Source organism: Cnephaeus nilssonii (genome assembly GCF_951640355.1).
Source record: "Cnephaeus nilssonii genome assembly, chromosome: 13".
NCBI lineage: Eukaryota > Metazoa > Chordata > Mammalia > Chiroptera > Vespertilionidae > Cnephaeus > Cnephaeus nilssonii.
The window spans coordinates 72,702,414-72,725,356 of NC_137084.1; the positions used below are offsets into that span (position 1 = coordinate 72,702,414).

General features: G+C 37.9%; 1 protein-coding gene across 2 annotated transcripts in view; it reads right to left on the bottom strand.

Annotated features, from left to right (window-relative positions):
• The window catches only part of GRIA4 (glutamate ionotropic receptor AMPA type subunit 4), a 398,719-nt gene that overhangs the window by 122,334 nt on the left and 253,442 nt on the right, over positions 1-22,943 (bottom strand). For both annotated transcript variants that reach the window (XM_079788918.1, XM_079788919.1), the window contains one exon: positions 1,755-1,939. In XM_079788918.1, coding sequence (XP_079645044.1) covers positions 1,755-1,939 — 185 coding nt within the window. The remainder of the gene's footprint in view (positions 1-1,754; positions 1,940-22,943) is intronic.

Genomic DNA, 22,943 nt, shown 5'->3' on the forward strand with positions numbered 1-22,943 from the left:
CTCCAAACACAGCCTTTGAAGCACAGGTGCTACGTGGAGGGTCTTTCTGAGCCTCACTCAAGCTCCGACAGGAACTTGGCAACCAGCAGGTCTTAGAATGGACTGCTCTCTGGGATTCATGAGGAGTTATTTACAAAGCCTCAGTTGTTCAGGTCAAACAACCCAAACTCTCAACCCGGACGGGAGTGGGAGAGAGGAAGAATGGAACTTTGAGCTGAAGTAAGAAAGAATGTTTTTCCTTGGTTTCCATAAATAGACATTAAAATTTTCATATACCCTGAATAACGACCATCTTAATAATTTTGGGCTCTTTTAGGAATAAACCTGGATAAGGGACAGGTTTGTAATGAATTATTTCCCAATATAATATAAACATATTTCTTCTATCAAGTGTTTTTTTTCCTTCTATAAAGAATGACAGAAGGTGAATACTCTGTCATTTCCTCTACAGTATGCTCTGGTTTTACTAGACCTTTAAAAGAAATACCACATTTTAAAAAATTTTTAACTTTTACAAACTCTAATATAGTTGAGGAAGGAAATTTAAGGCAGCTGGTTTAATGCCCTGTTATAATGAGGAATCTCTGAAACACATGTAGGTTTTGAATAGTTGCATATTTAAGTTATTATTAGAAATAAACCTTTCAGTTGGTAAATTTACTACCACAAATAAAATCATATAATTATGTAGATAAAGTATATATAGCAAACTAACCAAAAAAAAAAATCATGCTGCAATATTGTCTAGACTCTAGCCAACTCAATTATTGTAGATGAATATAGGCAAACATTTCTGAGACCACTAGATGGCATTCATTCACTGTAATTTTGGCCAAATAAGTCCTTTCAAAGCTTCATCATGATATGCAGGTTAGAGGGAACGCAAACGTTATCCATTATTTGGCAATATTTTCCTATCATTTAACACAATGACAAAGCTCTATTTTATAGTTTCCTTCAAATCAAATGAACAAATATTTATTGAAAGCTTTGTTCCAGGATTCTTCCTTCATGCGGAGAGGTTTTCAACTCTTGTGGTGGTAATGTTAACACATCTAGAAGAAATTATGCTGTGCACCGCATGCCAGTTAATTTTGCTTTGTTTCATTGCTTTACTAATTTATGTTGTTATTTATCATGTAATGATTCCTCTAAAGGTTAGAAAAAGCACACAGTCACAAATATTACAATTTTCAAATATTCAAATATTTTAGATGGAAAGGCATTATTCTTCAAAATTAGGTGGGTGGGTGGGGAGAGATGAACCAAAAGTTTATATGCAGGTATGCATAACCCATATAACCCATGGGCACAGACCATAGTGTGGTGAATGCCTGGGTGAGGGGAGGGTGCAAGTTGGAGGGGTTAATGGGGTGGGGGGGGGAGGGACATCTGTATTACTTTCAACAATAAAGATAACTTTTTAAAATATACAGATATAGAAGAAAAAAATTAATGTTTATGAAAATAGAAGGTCAAGAAATCTTGAGGGTTCACAAAAGGCTCCTTCTATTGTACAGCTTAAAAATGTCTGAGAAATAGTCCTCCTTCCTGCTTTGAGCCCTAAACCAAAATGGCCTTTGCGATAGCAGATTATTATTTAATCTTGGAGATAAACCATAGAATGAAAACTTCCTGACTCCACACTTCAAACTAAACGGTTGGGAGAAGATATTGATGGGGACAAGTACACCAAAGGTCAGCGTTTTTAGTAGAAGAACTAGGTTAATAATAGTATAAAATCCAGGACTTACCTGTTCTAATATGTTTTGAAGCCTCTCTATCTCACAATCTATGACAAATTTCTTCTCTTGTCTTCTATCCAGTTCTTCTAGAAGTTGTCTATAGCTGACATCATTAAAATTTTCCACACATATAGCGCTGACATGCCAACCATTTTGTCCTGCTTTTTCCATAATAGCTTGAAGTATTGAATATCCTAGTGGGGAAAAAATCCAGATGGTTACTAAGAGCATCCTTTACTTCCCTTTAATTATGTACGCAGGCACATATTTTTATGTTCCAAAATATACAGTGGATGCTTATAAATTTAAAAAACATGAGTGGTTATTTTCAAGTCATTTTTTTGATTTGGGACAACAAGATCCTTTAAAATATTTCTTGAATAAAATAGGAAAAAGCAACATCCTTCTTTGAGTGAGCTCTCAAAAATTTTCTACTGAAGAATATTACATGGCTCTAGACATATTTTTAATAAGATAAACCAAAAACCAAATACAGCACCACCTGTAATCAATAATAATTTCATAGATGCTTTTTGGTAATTTTACACAATAGATAGAATTAATTTTGAACCTATGTTTTGACTCTCCCTTTGAGCAAGGTAGCAATAGCATTTTTTAGTTTCACTACACCACAGAAGATGTGAAAGGAACAATGTTACCATCGGCAGTAAGATGGAGGGCCTGGGAGTCTCCCCCATTGGCCTAACGGCCACAGGGGTCGGTTCTTACACCAAGTGTGCAAAAAGCCAGAAAGATGAATGGACAGGGCCCCAGCGCAGGAAAGCTAGCAGGTAATTGGGTAGATAAAAAGCCCTCCCCTCCCTGTCTCTATAAGAACAGTGGGCTTGAACAGGAAGGAGGGATGATCTTTGAGGTGAAAGTCCACTGTTCCCCAGGTTGCTGCCTTGAATAAACCTCTTCCTTTTTGCACCAGCACCTGCTTGATGAGCTTGGCTTTCCTTGTGGCAGGCAGCCGAACCTGCGTTTTTGGTTATGACAATGCAACAATATTTATGGAGGACCCACTGTTGTAAACGGGGAAGCCATTATTTAACTTTTCTTGTAGCGTGGGAAGAATGCTGAATGGGAATGAATTGAATGACCCATTGCGTGAGAGACTTCACTGTGTACTCAAATTCATAGTCTCGTAGAGGAGATAGGCATTCAGATTCACACATGTAAATTAGTTTAAAAGCCATGATGATAACTGCCCTCACGATAAAAGCTTGGCCCAAGGAAAAGTTTGGTTCAATCTGTCTGGATGGGACAAGGAAAAATGCCATGAAATAGAAACAACTTGAGTTGGGTCTTGAAGGTTGAGAGGTACATCCAAGCTTGCTGAGGAAGGAGGGGTGCTTATTAGCTGGAGACAGGCTTCCAGAGAGGACTGGGTAGTCTCTACCCTGTACTTGGTCCAGATTTTCTGCATGTGGAAGGGAAGTCACGGGTCTTAGTATCTGGGTCAAGGACAAAGCGGCAAACTTATGAATCCAGCACTTAGAGTACTTCTTCATGCCAACATTGTCTTGACCTTTCACTTTTTACAGCTTTCAGTTATAAAATGAAATGTGAGAGAAAGGGGAAAGATACTTGGGATCTACGAATAGCCCTTAAACAAGGGCTGGTTAGGATCAGAGCCTCTTAGCGAGTTATTTCCCCCGCTGTGGCTTAGCATAAAAAAATATGCTAGTCCTCTTTAAGAAGGTGCCCTAGTTGGTGGCTTAGTGGTTAGAGCATCGGCCCCTGCACTGAAGGGTCATGGGTTCAATTCCTGGTCAAGGGCACCTACCAGAGTTTTGGGTTCAACACGTGAGTCAGCTAGTGTGCAGGAAGCAACCAATCTATGTGTCTCTTTCACATTGATGTTTCTTTCCTCTCTCCTCCACCCTCCCTTCCACTCTCTAAATATATCCTCGGAAGATTAGCAAAAAAAGGTTTAACACTTATTCGAGCTCATTCTATGGCAGCGGCCTATTGTCTCTCCCTGCTCTGGTCCCTGGAGTTGGAATGGAGAGCTGGATGGATGAAAAGCGGGGACTTAAAATGAGTATACAGCCTATGTAAGATAAGAGCACACTTATCAGTTTTCATTGGTATGTGTGTCTCAGATGCAAAGATTTTGATTTTTAGGTATGTGTTCTACACGTCAGAGTTTCAAACATTAAGAACGTTCAGTTAATATCAACAGATGGAACTGATGATGAGATCATATTTGAAATATAAATTACCTGATATCCTGCCAAATGAAATATTGTGGCAGTCAGGATTCATTTTTATCTAAATGAAAAAAAATTCCCCAAAGAGGACATGTTAATTACTATATATTGCTCCATTTAGTCTTTCCTTTTGTAATGTATGCCTGTAATTATTTTTTCAAATCTTACCTAGATTATCCCCACTTCCCCTCCCCAAACCCAGTACTCTTTCCCTTGTTTTCTATTTGACGCACAGGTAACATGATGATCAGAGTCCTATCTTAATGTATATGCTCATGCCTCATTTATTCTGGTACTGGGACTTCTTTCCCTTATTATAGTTCCTTTTATTCATTTTTGACACCTATGAACATGTGGGTTTTTTTACAATACCAATTGACATCATACTATTTTTTTTCTCCCTTTACTTATTGTCATACCAAAATTATTTAAAGACTTTTTGCTTGTTTGATAATTTTTGCATGTTGTAAAAATGATAAAAATTGGCCACACATGTCAAAGGAGTCTTCCTGCTCCCTGGGATCAAATCACAGATTGGCAGTTTTTTAGTTAGTGCTTTTTTTTTTTTTTTTTTTTGCATCATGTGGTTGTTATCAGGCTTCATGTCAGTATTAGGCATCCAGGTTGTTATTTTCCTGCCTACAGAACTTTTACATGAATAAAACAAAAATAAATTCAACATTTTGTTATCTGATTTTTCAGATTTATAAATAACACTAGACCTGAAATAAGACAAAACTCTAGGATACAATCTTTGTTACATGGCAAAGAAAGTTGGTTGTCTAAGAAGAACCACTAATCTCAATCAGAAATAAATGGCATCTTTTCAATATAGTGCAAAAGACTAATAATTATAGTTTCAGAGCCTGGTTGTAAACTTGACTTCTTTAGTAAGCTGTGTTTGATTTTAATGTTTTATTTTTTCATTGCTACTCAGATGTGTGTCTTATTTATTTGCTAAGATAGCTGGGAATACTAAATTGCAGCAAATACTGCTATTGACTCTATGATTATGTAAGTTACCTGTTATATAAACTGGAAAATCACAAGTCAAATCGTACTAATTCTACATCTGACTATGATTTGTAGCTTCTAGTTACTAGACAATCTGTTATGCAATATTGTTGGCCAGAAAATGAATACTGTAGTTTTAGATGGATATCATTACACTAATGGGAAATTCACTACTGTAAAGGATCTTTCAAGTCTTCTTAAAAAAAAAGCTGTCTAACATTTTAATCAATATAACTTATTGAAAACCTACTACATCCAAGATTCTTTAAGATAGGTCAAGATGTGATTTTCATTCTACAAAGAATCAACTGTCTAGTAAAACTGATACTTAGGTAACTATTATACAAATTATATAGTATTATATAAATAACTTCAAAACCAAAATAATTTTAATATAATAGTAGTGAGGGGATACTGTGCACAAATCACATTATTAGATTAGTAATTCAGGGCTTTTTCACAGTTATTGAAGAGCACTATCAATTACACCTACAAATATTTTTAAATGTTATCTCATGCAGTTATATTATCAATTATGTTAAATAGAATCATAGTGATATAAGCAATCTTGAGCTACTGCAGCATTACACATCAACATTTTTATATCATCTATGGATAATGACCTATTTTGGATGAGTAATACTATCCAGAGATATGACTGCTAGCAAAACAAACTGAGCTTATTTATTTGATGTTCTCTTTTGCAAGTTATTTGATTCAACCATCTGTACACAGAGGGTCAGGAAGAGAATCAGGAGAAATTTATGTCAGGGTTAATTTAAAAAAATAGGAAGTTAACCATCTGATATAAAGAAACTTCATTTAGCTAATAACAGAAGTGTTCATAATGCTTTTTAATTAGGTCATTGGTGCACTCAGTAGGAGCAGCATCAATGGAATGCTGGGTATTTCAGTCATATTTCATAAGAGTGAGGGATTGAGGAGAAAATGAGAAATGAGAAGGTAGAAATTATCAAGAAAAATCATCAGGGTAATGCAGTAATGAGATGAGGGGTATACTGTTGTCATGAATATGGATAGAGCAACATCTAGGTCATGGGCGATGGTTTGGGAATGAGAGAGCTGGGTAAGTCCCATGAGGAGTTGCAAAGCTTGAAAAGAAGTAACAAAGGGAGGTAGCAACAGCGTGTACTTCCTCAAATTAAAGCCTCTCTCATTAATCTTGTAAATTGCTATGCGGGTCCCCATTACTGCACCATTGATTTCTCTGGTCTGGCACAATTACCAGCATTTGAAAAGAAAGGTGTGTGTGTCTGGAAGTTGATTTCATGTTGTGCACAGCCTCAGTCACAGAGAGGAACAGGAGCCTGCCATCCTCCCGGCCCTGAATGCCACCGTCCTGGAGCTGCAGAGCGGCTTCGGTCACCTTTTAGCTTGTTTCCAACGCACTTGGGCCCTGAAACCTGTCCAAGGCTGCAGCCCGGACCCAGAGGGCTCGGCACGCAGACAGGGTGACTGACGTTGCAGCTTGGTTACAATTGTCTGCAGCTGCGACTCTAGCATTTCTTTATGCCGCAGTTCCATCAGTGAAAAGGAGCAAAGATCTTCCAACTTATTCTGCTTGAAGCCGTACATTTAAACCTAAGATAAGATGGAATGTCTTTAGTGTTCCCTTTTCTACAAATAACTAAGAGTAAAAATAGAAAACCCATCCTTAAAGGTTGTCCTTCTGGGTCCTAAGGCCTTTCACATTTCCTGACAATGACACTGAGTGTCACCTGATTCCTACGTTGTAGTGTCCATATGCAATTCACCTGGCATCGTCTAGGGGCATTTGATACTGTAAATCTTGCAACTTTCCTGTAAGTTGCAAGGCAATCTAACCCTTATTACTACAGGCAGATAGCAGGCAGTTTCAACGATTTGCCACAGGTTCAAGGCACTGCACGGCGCCTCTCAGGGATGCCCGGACACTATTTTTACTTATTTCTCTTGGGCTTTTCTAGAACTGGGCCACTGGAGAATTTTATTTCAGTACAAAGAAAAGATGAGCCCATTAAGTCATATAGTCACTTGTTCACATAGCAACTAACTTGATGTTTTTAGACAGAAACTCTGTGGCACTTCCTTGCATGAAGGCTTCAATGATTTTCTACTATTTTATGATACATACTCAGACGTGGTCACACTGGTCCCCTCCCTCTTTCCAGACTCATTTTATATGCTATCCTACTCACCTTCCTCACATCCAGCAAAAATGTCCTTCTCAGATGTTCTAGAAGGTACCATGTAGCGCCACTTTAGTGCCTTTGCACGTGATACTGCTCCCTTTAAAAGACGTTTTCCCTCCACTTTTACTTTCTTTCAAATATTATCTCAGACATCACTTACCTTCTGATTATATAACTTTTCTGTCAGGTTAGCTCTTATAGCTTTCTGTATACACTGAGTGGCCAGATTATTATGATCTCTGAATGCATAATAATCTGGCCATTCAGTATACTTCTCTTGAGTACCTCATTTATTTGATATCAAAGACACTATAAATCATGCGCCTGATCAGTTTTCCCCTTTTCACTGGTTGATAGAAAGCTTAGGGCAAATAGGTGATTGATCTCCAGCAAAAGTATAGAATACTTTTGGTACCCATTTGAGATACAAATATACTGAGTGGCCAGATTATTATGCGTTTAGAGATCATAATAATCTGGCCACTCAGTGTATTTCTTTCTTAGATTTACCACAGTTTCTAAACACACATTTGAATGATGATGTTATTAGTGTCTTGCAGCTGCCAAACTGTTCCATGAAGGTAGGTTCTATTTCTGTGCTCAGAACTTAGTTCAGTGGGTGCTCAGTAGATGTTAAATAGAGTTGTTTGAATTAATGAATGAATTAATGGGAAATTTGTAGAGAGGAATCAGGGTGTTGAAAAGTTTAGAAGTAAGAAGAGGGATAGCAGGACACATTCAGGAACCTGAAACACCTCAGTTTATCTTGTGTGTTTGGAAAAACAAGGAGGGTATGTGGAGAATTGGTGTGGTCTATGAAGAGAGCTTTAAAGGCTGCAGAGATAAGCAGGAATGGGGCACACCCTAGGGCCTTCTCTACCCTGCGACATCATTTTGTTCTTTACTCCTTAAGGACTTTAAGAAAGAGTGAGAAGACTGAATGTGTTTTAGAGTGATCCTTTAGCTTATTGTGAAGAATACAGTGGATGACTTTAACACAAGAACTAGAAAAACCAGTTAGGAGACCATATTTAAGTAATCCAAATGAGCATAGAGTCTAGATTAAGGGACAGAATGAATTAATTTGGTGACTGATGAAACATAGGGATAAGGAGGAGGAGGATTTGAGTATAATGAACATCTGTTCTACTGGTGGTCATTTTGCTTTTGTTTCAGAAGGAAGGAACTCTTAGGTCTTTTTTTGATCTCTTGAAGAAACACATATTTTTCTATTTGGATTTCGGGTGTCAATGGACTCCTGATGATACACTCCTTGCAGTTACCTTCTTCATCTCAAAGCAATATATTAAATTATGACAGGTTTGAGACACCCATTTTTATCTCTTGCTATAGACATTGATTTTTCTAGAGATCATCTCTGTAGATTTTGAATATTCCGTAAGAATAAACTAAATTTCTTTTCAAGTTTTCCTCCAACATTTTTTATCTCTTCAGTACTATGAATATCTATCATTATCTTTTTTTACTATAGGCAACTTCTTTATGCAATCAAGGCATTCTTAAAAAACTTGCTAATTAGAACAAACATTCTTAAAAAACTTCCTAATTAGAACAAACATTTCTATATATCACACTATATAGAGTTTACAATTCAGAAGCACAAAATGCAACCATTGTATGCTCTTAAGGGGATTAAAATATGCATTTGTGAATTAACAGACACCCAAACAATGTTTGTCTCATATTAAGCATTTAAAGTGTTTAAGATTTAATTTGGAATGTTAAACTTATTCAATATGCCAAAATTTTGGGAAAGCAAAGTGTTGAGTTGAAAAGAGGGGTAGTGAAAGGGATTTTGCTGCAGGGAGAATGACCTGGGATGTGATGTGGTCCTTAGAGGATGGGAGCGTTTCACAGATGAGCTACTGCAGCGTAATGCAAAGGCAGAGAGGCAGGGAGACTGAGAAATACTTAATGCAGTCCTGATAATTAATAGTTTGCTGGAGTACTGGATTCATAAACTACATTACGCTTTATTATCACTTTACAATATGATTGGACCTCATAAGAGCCCTGTGAAGTAACTATTAATATCCTCATCTATAGGTAAAGAAACAGAGCTAGCTTACGTGATTTACATCAAATCATAATCCTAATAAGTGACAGAGCTGCAGTTTGAATTCAGGCCCTCCATGCTTAATTAAGTCTAGAGATTTTTCCACTACACTTTAGCCAATAGCAGGAGATGAAATAGGAAAGGAAGGTCAAAGCTGTGTCGGGAAGGCCTTTAAATAACAGTTATCATCAATTCTTCTCTTTCTCTCACAACATATCTTCACATTTTAACATTTCCTGTCCGTTATCTTAAAAATATATCAAGACTATGACAATTTCTTCCTGTCTCCACTGTCACCACCCAGGTCCAAACCATCATAGTCTCTTGTCTGGATCATTGCAAAGTGTCCTTGCTCTGCCCTTTGCCCCCTTCAGACTATGAATAGCATAGTTGCAAGCAAGCCAGATCATGTCACTCATAGCTCAAAATTCTCTCATTGCTTCTTTAAGGTGGCCCGGACAGCCCCACACCTCTGACCTCATCTACTGCTCTCTCCCTCGCAAACATCACCGGCTGACTGGCCTCTTTGCAGTTGTGACAATCTGCCAGGTACGCATCCATCTCAGGCTTTTGTCCTCGAGTGCTCTCTCCAAGGTGGGTCTTTGAGGCTCACCCTTTCACTTCCTTTAGGTCTTTACCCAAATGCCCTCTCTTCAGTGAGGCCATGCTAGGCCACCTCCTCTAAAATGTCAACGCCCTGTCCTGAGGTTTCCTACTTCCCTTCTGTGTTTTATTTTCACCCCAAGACCAGCATCTAATATACTATGTATGTTTTCTGTTTTCTTTTTTAGTCTACTTCCCTCCTAGAATGTAAGCTCACAAAGGCAGATTTTGTTTTGTTCAATGTGCTAGAAGAGTGTCTGGCAACTAAGTGGCACTCAATAAATACTTTTGAATCATTAGATACTGAAAGTTCAATTTTACTCCATTGACAACAGGGGAACACTGGGGGCTTTGGAACAGAAAAGAGACAGACGTATAAAATTGCTTTTATAGTAGTAGTGGAAATGATAGATTCACCTAGGAAGAGAAGGAGGAAATGGAATAATCCAAATAGGAGGCTACTAAAATTATCTCAGGTATAATGCTATGATTCCTCTAGTCTAGATTGATTCTCAAAAAAAATGGGGGAAAAGGAGAATGTTAACACTCGAAATTCTATACTTGTCCCCTCATTTTTCATTACACCAGGTGGAACCATGTGAGATTGCCATTGTTGTTAGTCTCATATATTCAAATTTTAACCATGTCTTATGTTTCAACCTAGAGATACCTTTTGCACTGATGAGAAGGAATATTAAGTGGAATTACAGTGACTTGAGAACTACTTATTTTATACATTTTGACCCCAAAAGAATATGGTAGATATAATTCTAAACCAGGGAGAGGGAAGTCATGATTTGTAGGAACAAGAGTCTAGCACACCTCAGCAAGTCCTTACAGTTTCCCTGAAAATTGATTTAGAGTTTTCATTATCAGTCTTCATAGCAACCACCTTGAATCATTAATAAAGACTAAAGTAAGCCAAAAAAAAAATCCAAATGTTAAAGGAATTGTGAAATCTATTCTAAATGTTAAAAACAGAAATACTTTTGGTTCATAAAAACAAATCCTCAGCTAACATGGAAAAGTTGGTTCATTGGTTGAGGGTGCAAAATAGCCAATGACATGAAATTCTGGTTCTTAAAAGATGAATTAATTTATTCTATCCTATGTTGAAGTTTGAATCCAATAGAGAGCTCATTAATTAATCATGAAAGCAACCACTAGCAACAAAACACACAGAAGTGTTACACAACATATTAAATATCAGTTTGTTATATTCACGTGCCAAACTGTAAATAATATTAATTTGGGCCTGGCTTTTATGCATAAAGCCAAAACCATTCATTTTGCTTGATTTGAAAGTGATATTTTAAAATGCTACTTTTGTCTTTTCTTCAGAAAAGGAGTAGCTGTACATAATTTTCTTGTGATGATTCTGGTAACAGGATTTTGTATACAATTACAGAGACAATTTCTCTTCCTAGCAGGAACAAACACAGGATGAAGTAAGTAGTCACCATATGATTAGCCGAATTTTTATATCCCACTGAGAATAGCTCAGTTCCAAGAAGTAATTGCAAACTCATCTCAGTGACTGTGAGAGTGAATACATTTGATTATTCACTATTAAATTTCTTTCGTGGGGAAATGACTCTGGGGGTGTTCACCTAAATAAAGAGTGATTTCTTGAACAGCATGCTGGATGACAAATGATGAGTTCTGGGGTAGACTCGGTTACTTTCAGCTGCAAAAATTGTGTTTCTCATTTCAACTATATGGATCTGAGGCAGGTTATTGAAAGCCCTTAAATCATTTAATTTTGACTTCTATGCAAAGAAGATGATTAATGTAGGATTTTGCTGGTTATAGTAATTTGCTCTGTAGCTGTTAATAAAAATCAGCTTCATTCCCCCTGGTAGACTGAATGCAGAATGCTGTTGTCCACTTGAGGGAAATACTGTGACAATTCTTGGTAGGTAAGGAAATTCCTCCCCACAACTTTGGGGAAATCATAATGTTTTTATTGATTTCAGAGAGAGAAAGGGAGAGGAAGAGAGGGAAACATCAATGATGAGAGAGAATCATCCATCAGCTGGCTCCTGCATGCCCCCCTACTGGTGATCGAGCCTGCAACCTGGGCATGAGCCTTGACTAAGAATCAATCCATGACCTCCTGGTTCATGATGCTCAACCACTGAGCCACACTGGCTGGGTGGGGGAATCATAATGTATAACAACACCCCACACCCTCTCAAAAACAAAAACAAAAATTTAACTCTTGGTCTTGAATTTCATATGCGATTATTAGCCATTCCCTCTTCACTTCAGTCAGAAACTCAGGACTTGTCACTCTTCTCCACCCTCACGCTAAGTCATCCTGATATTTCTTCCTAAATATTATATTTAAAATGTTTCATAAGCAACTCCCTCCTTAGTCATTCTGTCAATTTTCATTCAATGAATATTTATTGAGTGTGGACTGTCTGACAGGCCATTGCTCTAGGGAGTGCAAACAGAGAAATAATAAAAACAGCACTATATGCCTACCTTCATGAAGCTTACAGTCTAGTGGCGAGGCAGACAATAAACAAATACACAACTACATTGCTAGTATAACAACAAGAAGTTATATGTGCTTTGAAGAGAAATAAAGGAGAATGGGACAGAATGACTGACTGGAGGTGAAGGTGGGAGGGGTGCTTATCATCCCACACCAATCTCTGACTGTCTATCTTAGGTATGCATCACTTAAGTCATACTAAACATTGGCAGTTTGCTGAATAAACCCAGTTCTCTCTTCTTAATGCATTGCAATGGCTACTCCTTATGCTAAGAAAGTTTGTATTATTTATCCTCACTGCAACTTCCAATCTTACTCTATGCCTCAGTTTTAGTGTTAGGGCATTTTAGAAGAATTTTCTGACCTTATATTGAGATTTTATTTTATTAACTAGAGGCCCGGTGCACGAAATTTGTGCACGGAGGGGGGTTGTCCCTCAGCCCAGCCTGTACCCTCTCCAATATGGGACCCCTTGAGGGATGTCTGACTGCCCGTTTAGGCCCGATCCCGGTAGGATCGGGCCTAAACGGGCAGTCGGACATCCCTCTCATAATCCAGGACTGCTGGCTCCCAACTGCTTGCCTGCCTGCCTTCCTGATTGCCCCTAACCGCTTCTGCCTGCCAGCCTGATCACCCCCAAACCACTCTGCTGCCAGCCTGTTTGCCCCCAACTTCCCTCCTCTGCCGGCCTGGTCACCCCTAACTGTCCTCTCCTGCAGGGTTGATCACCTCCAACTGCCCTCCCTTGCAGGCTTGGTCCCTCTCAACTGCCCTCCCTTGCAGGCTGGGTGCCTCCCAACTGCCCTCTCCTGCTGGCCATCTTGTGGTGGCCATCTTGTGTCCACATGGGGGCAGGATCTTTGACCACATGGGGGCAGCTATATTGTGTGTTGCAGTGATGATCAATCTGCATATTACTCTTTTATTAGATAGGATAGAGGCCTGGTACAGGGGTGGGGGCCAGCTGGTTTGCCCTGAAGGGTGTCCCAGATCAGGTAGGGTTTCCCTTGGGGTGTTAGGCGGCCTGAGCGAGGGGCCTGTGGTGGTTTGCAGGCCGGCCACGCCCTCTGGTGACCCAAGGGGAGGCCCTGGTATCTGGAATTTATTTTCCTTCTACAATTGAAACTTTGTAGCCTGGAGCGGAGCCAAGCCTGGGGCTCCCTCCGAGGCGAGGCCAGCAGCCATTTGTGTTGGGGTTATAATTGAAACTTTGTTGCCTTAAGCGGGTGAGCCCGGCCAGGGTGTGCGAAAAGTTTTGCTTCCCCTGTTGCTGGCGGCAACCCTGGCCTGCTCTCTCAAGCTCCATTCTGCCACAATTTGTTTGAATTTATTTACCTTCTATAATTGAAACATTTTAGCTTGAGTGGAGGCTTAGGCCTGGCTAGGGCAGGCGGAAAGGTTGGCTTTCTCTGTTACCTAGGAAACCTTGCTCTCTGTGGCTGTAGCCATCTTGGTTTGGGTTAATTTGCATACTCACTCTGATTGGATGATGGGCGTGGCTTGTGGGTGTGTCGGAGGTATGGTCAATTTGCATATTTGTCTATTATTAGAGAGGATATTTCCCTAGCTATCTCTTTATACAGTAATTATAGCTCATGTCTCACCAATTTAATTATTTATGAAGTAAGTACTATGTGGTACTTTTAAAAGTACAAAGTATACAATGAATCAGTTACTGATCTCAAGAATGTTGATTATAATAATTTTAATTGTTAGTTTACTTGTCTAGTCTTCTTAAAGTATTAGATGAGTTCTTAGTCATTTTTGTTTCTCCAGTTATTTTTTTTCACACAAAGAAAAGAATAAATTCAATAAGAGTTATATTGAATTGAATGGCAACAGTAAATATCTTACCTTTTCAATATTACCCCCCATTTGATCAATCCTAATGATAATAAAGATAATAATAAAAATAACTGGGTCAAATGGGAGTTCCATTTTTAGTTTTTTGAGGAAACTCCATACTGTTTTCCACAGTGGCTGCCACCATTCTGCATTCCCACCAGCAGTGCACGAGGGTTCCTTTTTCTCCACTAGCACTTGTCGTTTGTCGATTTGTTGATGATAGCCATTCTGACAGGTGTGAGATGGTATCTCATTAACACTTTGATTTGCATCTCTTGGATGATTAGTGACTTTGAGCATGTTTTCATATGTCTCCTGGCCTTCTGAATGTCCACTTTCGAAAAATGTCTATTTAAGTCCTTTGCCCATTCTTTGATTGGATAGTTTATTTTCTTTTTGTTTAGATTAATTAGTTCCCTATAAATTTTGGAGATTAGGCCCTTAGCAGATGTAACACTGGCAAATATGTTCTCTCATGCAGTGGGCTTTCTTGTTGTTTTGTTGATGGTTTCTTTTGCTGTGCAGAAGCTTTTTATTTTGATGTAGTCCCATTTGTTTATTTTTTACTTTTCTACTTCTAGGAATATATCCCAAGAAATCAGAAACAACAATCAGAAAGGACATATGCACCCCTATGTTCATAGCAGCATAATTCACAATAGCCAAGATTTGGAAACAACCTAAGTGCCCATCAGCAGATGAATGGATTAAAAAACTGTGGTACATCTACACCATAGAATACTATGCTGCTGTAAAAAAGAAAGAACTCTTACCATTTGCAACAGCATGGATGGACCTGGAGAGCATTATGCTAAGTGAAATAAGCCAGTCAGAGAAAGAAAAATATCACATTATCTCATTCATTTGTGGAAGATAATGAACAACATAAACTGATGAACAAAAATAGATCCAGAGACACAGAAGCATCGAACAGTCCATCAATCTTCAGAGTGAGGCAGGAGAGGGTGGGGGTGGGAGATAAGAGATCAACCAAAGGATTTGTATGCATGCATACAAGCATAACTAATGGACACAGACACTAGAGGGGTGGGGGCATGTACTGAAGGGTGGGGGTAACCAATGGGGGGAAAAAGGAGACATATGTAATACTATATCTAATACTTTAAACAGTAAAGGATTTTAAAAAAAGTAAAAATAACTAATGATTATTGAAGACCTATATAATCCAAAGAAGATACTGTATTAAGTGCTTTATGGGCATGGTGTTACCTTTATTATTTTCATTTTATATAAAGAAACTGATGATAGAGAAGTTTTTGACAAGGTTACTTAGCTATTAATTGATAGAGCTTTGCTCTGACATTAAAGTCTGCTTTTTATACTATTCTATAATATGGTCTATAATACAATGAACACTTAATTCCATTCTGTTTGGGTTACTTTTAGCCCCTATTAAGAGCTCATTTATGACCCAGAATGCTTCTGGCAGTGAGGCACTCTGGGTGCTGGGGTATTTCTGAGGAGTGCTGTGGCTCCTGCTATTCTTGTTAGGGATACACGTGCTGCTCTAACTGCACCTTCACAGAGAGGTGAAGCCCCTTCCCCTCCCCACCTGCTCCCCGGCAGTCTCTAGAAGATCTGGTCCAACTGTCACAACCATTGAAAACCTTACAACAATGAACAAAAGTTCTTCCTCACGGTAGCCTGTGAATGCTGCCCTGTGGTCACGTTGAGATAATGTCGCCCTGGCACTGCTCAGGACATACAAGCAACGGTCTTTTCTGAAAGGATATCAAACATTAAATCAAAGAATTAGGTCAACTCTAGTGAAAAAGCTTTTGAATTACTACTTAAATCTATCTATTTGCTTGCCCAAGTTCTTCCCATCTAGAAAGGGTCCCAAAACCCTACAGGACTTTTTCAAAGATTATATTTGAATCACAGTATGGAATGGATTTTGCTGATATCAGGATTAATTTAGGGGAGTTTTCTGAACAGGAATTAGCATTGCAAAATCAAAGGTTACTTGTATTTTTAATTAAAATAAATTTGCCTTAAAATGATATGGATATAAAAACATTTGTCTATAATCTGATAATTGTAGCATATTTGAGTCAAGTTTGTATTATCAGGATAGAAAATCAATTCAAACTATTTTTCATCAAATATTTACAATATGGCAATAGGTCAATAAATAAAGTGTCTGCTTCGCTTTCTGAATCAACAATTTATGCTAGGGGACAGAAGATTTGACTTTGGTGGCACATGGTGCAATATACAGATCATGGAACATAGAAACCCACACTTGAAACCTACATGTTCATGTTGACCAATGTCACTCCAATAAATTTAATAAAACAATCTATACCAGGAACCACTGACATAAATGAGTATTCACTCGGATGTTCTCCAAACACTGCTGACTTCCTTAAACATGGACTGCTATTTATATAACACCCCTTCCATATTTGATGATTCTAACAATATCTGTAGATTGACTGTTCTTAAGCACGACTTCAATGTAATATGAAAAAAGTTTTTCTTTTAAATCAAACTGAAGAATTCTAAAGTTCAAAGGATTTTTATTTTACCCTGGGACTTGCTTCTTTATAGATGTGGAACGATCTTGTATCCAGAAGAGAGTATAAATTAGGTTCCTGAATATTTTAACAGAATGTCAGCTTTGCCATCTGTTCATCTTTTACTTACAGCATATAGAGCTTATGCATTCCTACTCCGCTAGCAAATCTAAAAGCTCATGGACCATTTGCAGCCCAGAGAGACTTTAAGGATCATCTAGTCCACATTTTTTAACTTGAGGAAATGAATGTCCTGCCCTCCCCAATGACTTACCAAGACATAAATTCTAGGTATGACATCCACTAAAACAGGAGTCTCCTGACTCCTAAGCTAGTTATTTTCCTGCCTATCACTGTCTCTGCTTCCTATGAAAATTCCAGTTCACCAGTTGTTATTTGAGGAAGGCAATGTAAATATTATGCTATTCTTCAAAGATCTAATTCTCAGACATGTCTTATTTATTTATTTAGATGTTAGTGTTAGATATTTTACAAAGTAGCAATGCATTCTTAATGTCTTATAGAAGAAAGAACCTCCTGATAAATTCCTTGTATATAATAAAGAACCTCCTCATAAATTCCTTTTATAATGCAGAATGAATAAAAAGTTTGTCTTTGTTAATCAAGATCCTAACCTACATCCTCCTTATTTAGATCCTTTTGCAAGGTAATATGAATACAAATCTCACCTGTATGGGAAGATGTAGCTAATAGCAGAGAAGTGTCTAAAAAATCCTTTCTCATGTATCTGATAACATTGCACTTGTCCATGGAGAAGTCTGGACAGGGCTGAGAAATTAAGTCTTTAAGAGGATATGAGGTCCTAACTGGTTTGGCTCAGTGGATAGAGCATCAGCCTGCAGACTGAAGGGTCTCAGGTTGGATTCCAGTCAAGGGCATGCACCTTGGTTGCTAGCACATCCCCAGTAGGGGGCGTGCAGGAGGCAGCTGATCGATGTTTCTCATGGATGTTTCTAACTCTCTATCCCTTTCCCTTCTTCTCTGTAAAAATATCAATAAAATATTTTTTTTTTAAAAAAGAGGATATGAGCTCCCATTAGCTTTGGGCAAAATAGAGCAAAAGAAGAAAAAGAGTATATGCTGATGGGTTCCCATTAAAATAAATTCTTTTAAAATTCATTTAAGGGTTATCCAAAAGTTTGGTTCTCTTTCTCTTCAGCATCATATTGGATTGACATTAAGAAATCTTTAATCCTTTAATGCTTGGTTGGTTTCAGACTCACAGGAACTGAAACTTTACTCTCCTTTGTATTTCACTGCTTTTGGTTTTTGGTTTCTTCTTTTAAACGACTAACTGTCACAGCTTTGGAAGAGATAAGAAAGTGTGGACTGAGAATTATCATGCGATTGTCTCATGACCAGCTTCAGTAAATTACAGTTAAGTATTTGTTGGTAGAATGATCTAGGTCTAGGAAGTTATTTACCCATACATACCAGGAAAGTATGACCTAATCTTATTAAATCTTGTACGATTCTACCTTCAAAATAAATGTGAAAGGTTCTCCATATCTGCACTGTAACTATTGTGGTCCAAATTATCATCATCTCTCACCTCAGTTATTGCAATAGCCTTCCAACAGTTTTTCCTCTTTTGGTCCTGGTTTTCTTTCAAGTCTATTCTTATCACAGTGGCCAGAGTGATCCTAAAATATGGAAAGTCATATTATGCTACATCTCTGCTCCAAATCCTTCCGTAGCTTTCCTTCCATGTCATTGGCGGGGAGCGGGGGAGGAGTTTTTCAATGGCACTTTCCTCCCACTCTGTTAGTTCTTGGACCTCTTCGCAACAATGTGCTCACTTCGCTCAGGTACACCGACTTCACGGCTGCTCCTTCGTAAGGAGTGGCGCACTCTTTCAATAAGGCTTTGCGCATGCTCTTCCCTCTGCCCTTTGTGCTTTTCCCCCAGGAAGCAACAGGGCTCCCTCACCTGGTTCAAGTTTCACTCCAACAGTACCGTCTCCATGAGACCTTCCCTAAAAACCCCATTTTAGAACTCAAATTTAAAAAGTTAAATAAAATAATAACACCTATATCCTCAGTGCTTAGTAGATAGTAGGTATTCAATAAAGATTAGTTCATGAATGAAGGACAGTGGCTGTGCCCCATTAGCTGAGACATCTCTTACTGACTCTAGCTTCCCTTGGGAAGAACAAGTTAGCTATGTAGATTGGAGGGCTGCAGATTCAGAACCGGAGTGAGACCTTGGTGTGACTTTGAATTCAAGGTCTGTACAGTTTTTGGAACAATAGCAACAACAAAAATGGGAGCACCTACTTGGATTGGCAAAGTTTTTATTTTAACAACTGAGTTAAAAAAATACACAAAAACCTTATAACCAACTTCTATACCTGCTTACTTTTATAGAAAAAAAAAACACATTTTAATACTAAAAGAGTAAGAAAAATATAGGGTGTGCAAAACATGTATACATACTTTGAATGATTATAAAGTCAATGTTTATTAGTATATAGTTCATTTTTAAAATTTAAAAGAATCTACAGAAATGAGTTTTTTTGTTTGTTTGTTTGTTTTTTCTTATCAATGCCTGTTTTCAAACTGATGACCCTTCTGGTCCAGGCACTGCCGATAACATGAAGCAATGGAATAGCAAACATCAAGAATCATTTTGTTTGGTATTTGTGTGCCCTCAATTTGTTAACTGCTGCCGGTTTTGTACCGTAAACTTTATATTTTATGTAACCCCATAAAAAGGTCTAGTGGGTAAATTTTCTTTGTTCAAAGCTTGGTGACCACCCCTACAAATGTATACACACTTTGAATAATTATAAAGGCAGTGTAGGTACTTCAACTATGTTTTCAAATTTCCAGTAGCATTTAGGATGAATTTCCTTTGTTCAAAGCTTAGTCTGGCTTAAAAGAAAGAAACATCAATTGAGCTGTCAGCTGTTAAACTGTGTAGGCATGTTTTGGGGACCCCCTGTGTAATCTTAGGATACAGAACATTTCTTCAATTGAAAAATGTGCTTTAGGGAAAACTCTCTCCACTGTCCTGAATTTTCTCCTCCCAACTCTGGAAGGTGTGTCCCTAAGAAACCTGGGCTGTGCACTCCAGCTCTGCAGCCCTGCTGTGACTGAATCCCAGCCACCCACAGGTGTAGCCCGCTCAGCTCTGCCTCCCCAAGGGCACAGAGAGAACAACGATGTGCCTTCAATTCATCATCAACAGACAAAAAGAGTTTACAAAAAGGTGCTGGGGTTAAGATCTGTATGTGGAAACAAGAATAAAACTTTGGAAGTTGTAAGGACTTTTCTTGGGCATACCCACTCTGTACCCCCTCTTCCGTTTAAGTGTTTGAATGTTAATTCATTTGAAAAAATCATATTGTTGAGAAATGAGGGTTAAAGAAAAACCATTAAAAGATATAGGAAGGAGGCTAATCATTGAAATTTTGTCATGGAGGGACCTAAACCTTATAGAAGCCCCAAATCAAATGCAAATTTGTGGAGCTACTTAACAAACAAGCAGCCGCTTCCACACGGATGGGCTCCTTTGCTTGTTTTAGAGCTTTCCATAAGTTCTGGAGTGCAGCAGCGCAGTTTTTGAGGATTTAAGGTGGTTGATTATGAAAAGGTCCACAAAGGTAAGAAAAGGGCAAACCTCTTGGTTAATAATAGATGAAAACGGACAATTTATGAAGCCGCAGGCACACAGAAATGGAGGGGCCGTCAGAATTAGGTTTCTTTATGAGAATGGTTTTCTAACAGAACATTTCTCACCATATTTTGAGTAGCTAAGGTGTCTGTACTGTTTGATGTCAAAAGTTACACTTACAGAAGCCAGACTGAAGGTGTCTGAGAGCCCTCTTGAAGCGACTTTGGAGAATCTTATAATGTAACCAGAGGCCCGATGCACAAAATTTGTGTAAGAGTAGGCCTTCCTTCCCCCGGCTGCCAGCACCGGCTTCCCTCTGCCACCCGGAACCTGGGCTTCCCTTGTAGTCCCAGCTTAGTCAGGAAGGACATCTGTCTAATTCGCATATTACCCTTTTATTATTATAGATAAAGAAACTGCATTGTTCAAACCTTGTAGGCACAGGGAAACATGGCCATTTGCCACCAGTATTATACAGCACAGTGAGAGGCATGCCAAATGCCCTGTGCACGTGCTGCAGGTATATTGGGAGACTTCTGTAAAAAACAATTTTCTGTTCCCTGATCATTTTCTACTTAAGTTCCCCATGAGTTATGGGGAACAGTCTTGGTATTTTAAACATAAATAATGTGCATTGGGAGCATTTATTAGTGGTTATACAGTATAGAAAATGAAATATATTTTAGTACCAATAATATTACTCACTTTTTTATGAGCAATAATTTGATTGTTGAAGATTTCAGATAGCATCAACAAGGAAAGACTTGTGTCCAAGAGTTTAAAATGGAAGAAAACTTTAGTTCAATTTATAAAAAGAAAAATGTATTGACCTTAAATGAATAAAAGTTGTCATTTTAATCTACAATTTTAAAGTAGATAAGAATTGTTTGAAATATAGTAATATTATCTATAAAAACTTGCTAAATAGTCAAATTGTTGTAAGCCATATAATTTTTGCTTTGGCAATAATAACATGAACAACCTAAAAAGACCTACTTATTGAAGACTAAACTAATGCATCATTTGTAAAATGTTTAGATAAGGAAGGCTAAGGTTTATGTTTCCCTTAGCTATTAGTGAAATTTTGTAAAAAATAATATTAATAAAACAACTTAGAAAAAGTTGATCATAATTAAAAGTATATTTTGGAAATATTTTTTTATAAGATGGTTATGAAAATTATAATATTCTGGTTAAAATACACTAAAGAAACATTTGTTATAAGACAAATGTTAATTATGGTAATTACAGTAATTGTTATATATACTATAAGAAGACCCCCCAAGGAATAGTATTTGTTCTCAACTCTTGGTCAACTGCATGCTATTGAATAAGCTTGGTATACATGAAATGCTGTTTTTGTTAAAGTGACCTATAATTCTGATTTATCCCTAGTTTGTATTATTAAGGATTGCATGCATCAGTAAGAAGTCCTCCATTATTTTTAGTAAACTTTCAATACTTGATCTTTAAAAAATAGTCTTTTAAAAAGAAGCTAATAATGTATTAATTTATACCCACCTATTTATCCTTAGAACACCTCTGAATACAAGGGATGAAGGGTGTTATGATTATTTTCATTTCACAAGTAGAGAAGCTGAATATAAGAATTAAGTATCAATCATTAGTAATGAACTAGGGCTAGGATAGAGCTCTTTATTCTCCATCTTTAATCCATTTATTCTTAATAATTATTGATTGTGCTTTTATAAGATTTTGACATAGCATCTTCTACAAACATGTGATGCTTTTTCAAGGAAGAGTGACATATTTTCCATTTTATAGTCAAATAAAATCAGGCAGAGATGAAATGACCTAAAAAAGGTAAAAATGGCATTCATTACCAGAATATAAACAGAAGTTGAGAGATTATTATTTCTCTACTGCTCATTTTTAAAAATTCATATTTATTGAACACCTTTTTGTATTTATATATAGTGATTTAGACTTGCAAAGAGAACTAAATGCCCATAAGCAGCTCACACTGTATGAGGAGAAGCAGAAATGCCACCCTAAAATAGGAAAGATGACATGTACATAAATACTTTCCCGATAAGACAGAGGAGTAGTAGATATAATTTGAGAGCTCCAGATATACTACTGTGAAAGTTTAATAGCAATAACTTCTCTAGAGTTATTTTCCAGAGTTAGTAGAATCTGCCATATGTATATCTTCATAACATCAGAAAGAGAGGGAACTCAGCCATGGCCGTGGGCAGGCTAGAGGAGCCCTGTGCATGCCTGGGATAAGATGATGACCCTGTCTGTCTAAATGGGTGGTGGGCACTGGGGACTGAGGAAGCAAATGAAATAGCACTGGGAGCAAGGACCAAAGAAGAAGGCAGGACTAGTAGGAGCCTGAATGTCCGTTTCATGGAGCCATCAAGTTTCTGGGGTGTGTCATTAGTCACCCTCCTGTCTGTCTCCAGGCGAGAGACAGAGACTTCAGTCCAGCAGTTCTCAGAGTTGATGCAGGGGTTGGGGTGGGAGAGGATGGGTGTAGTGCACCTGCCTCAGCTGTCAGATGAGTATCAGCTCTTCTGCATTTTTTCAGCCAATAATTCTTAAATCA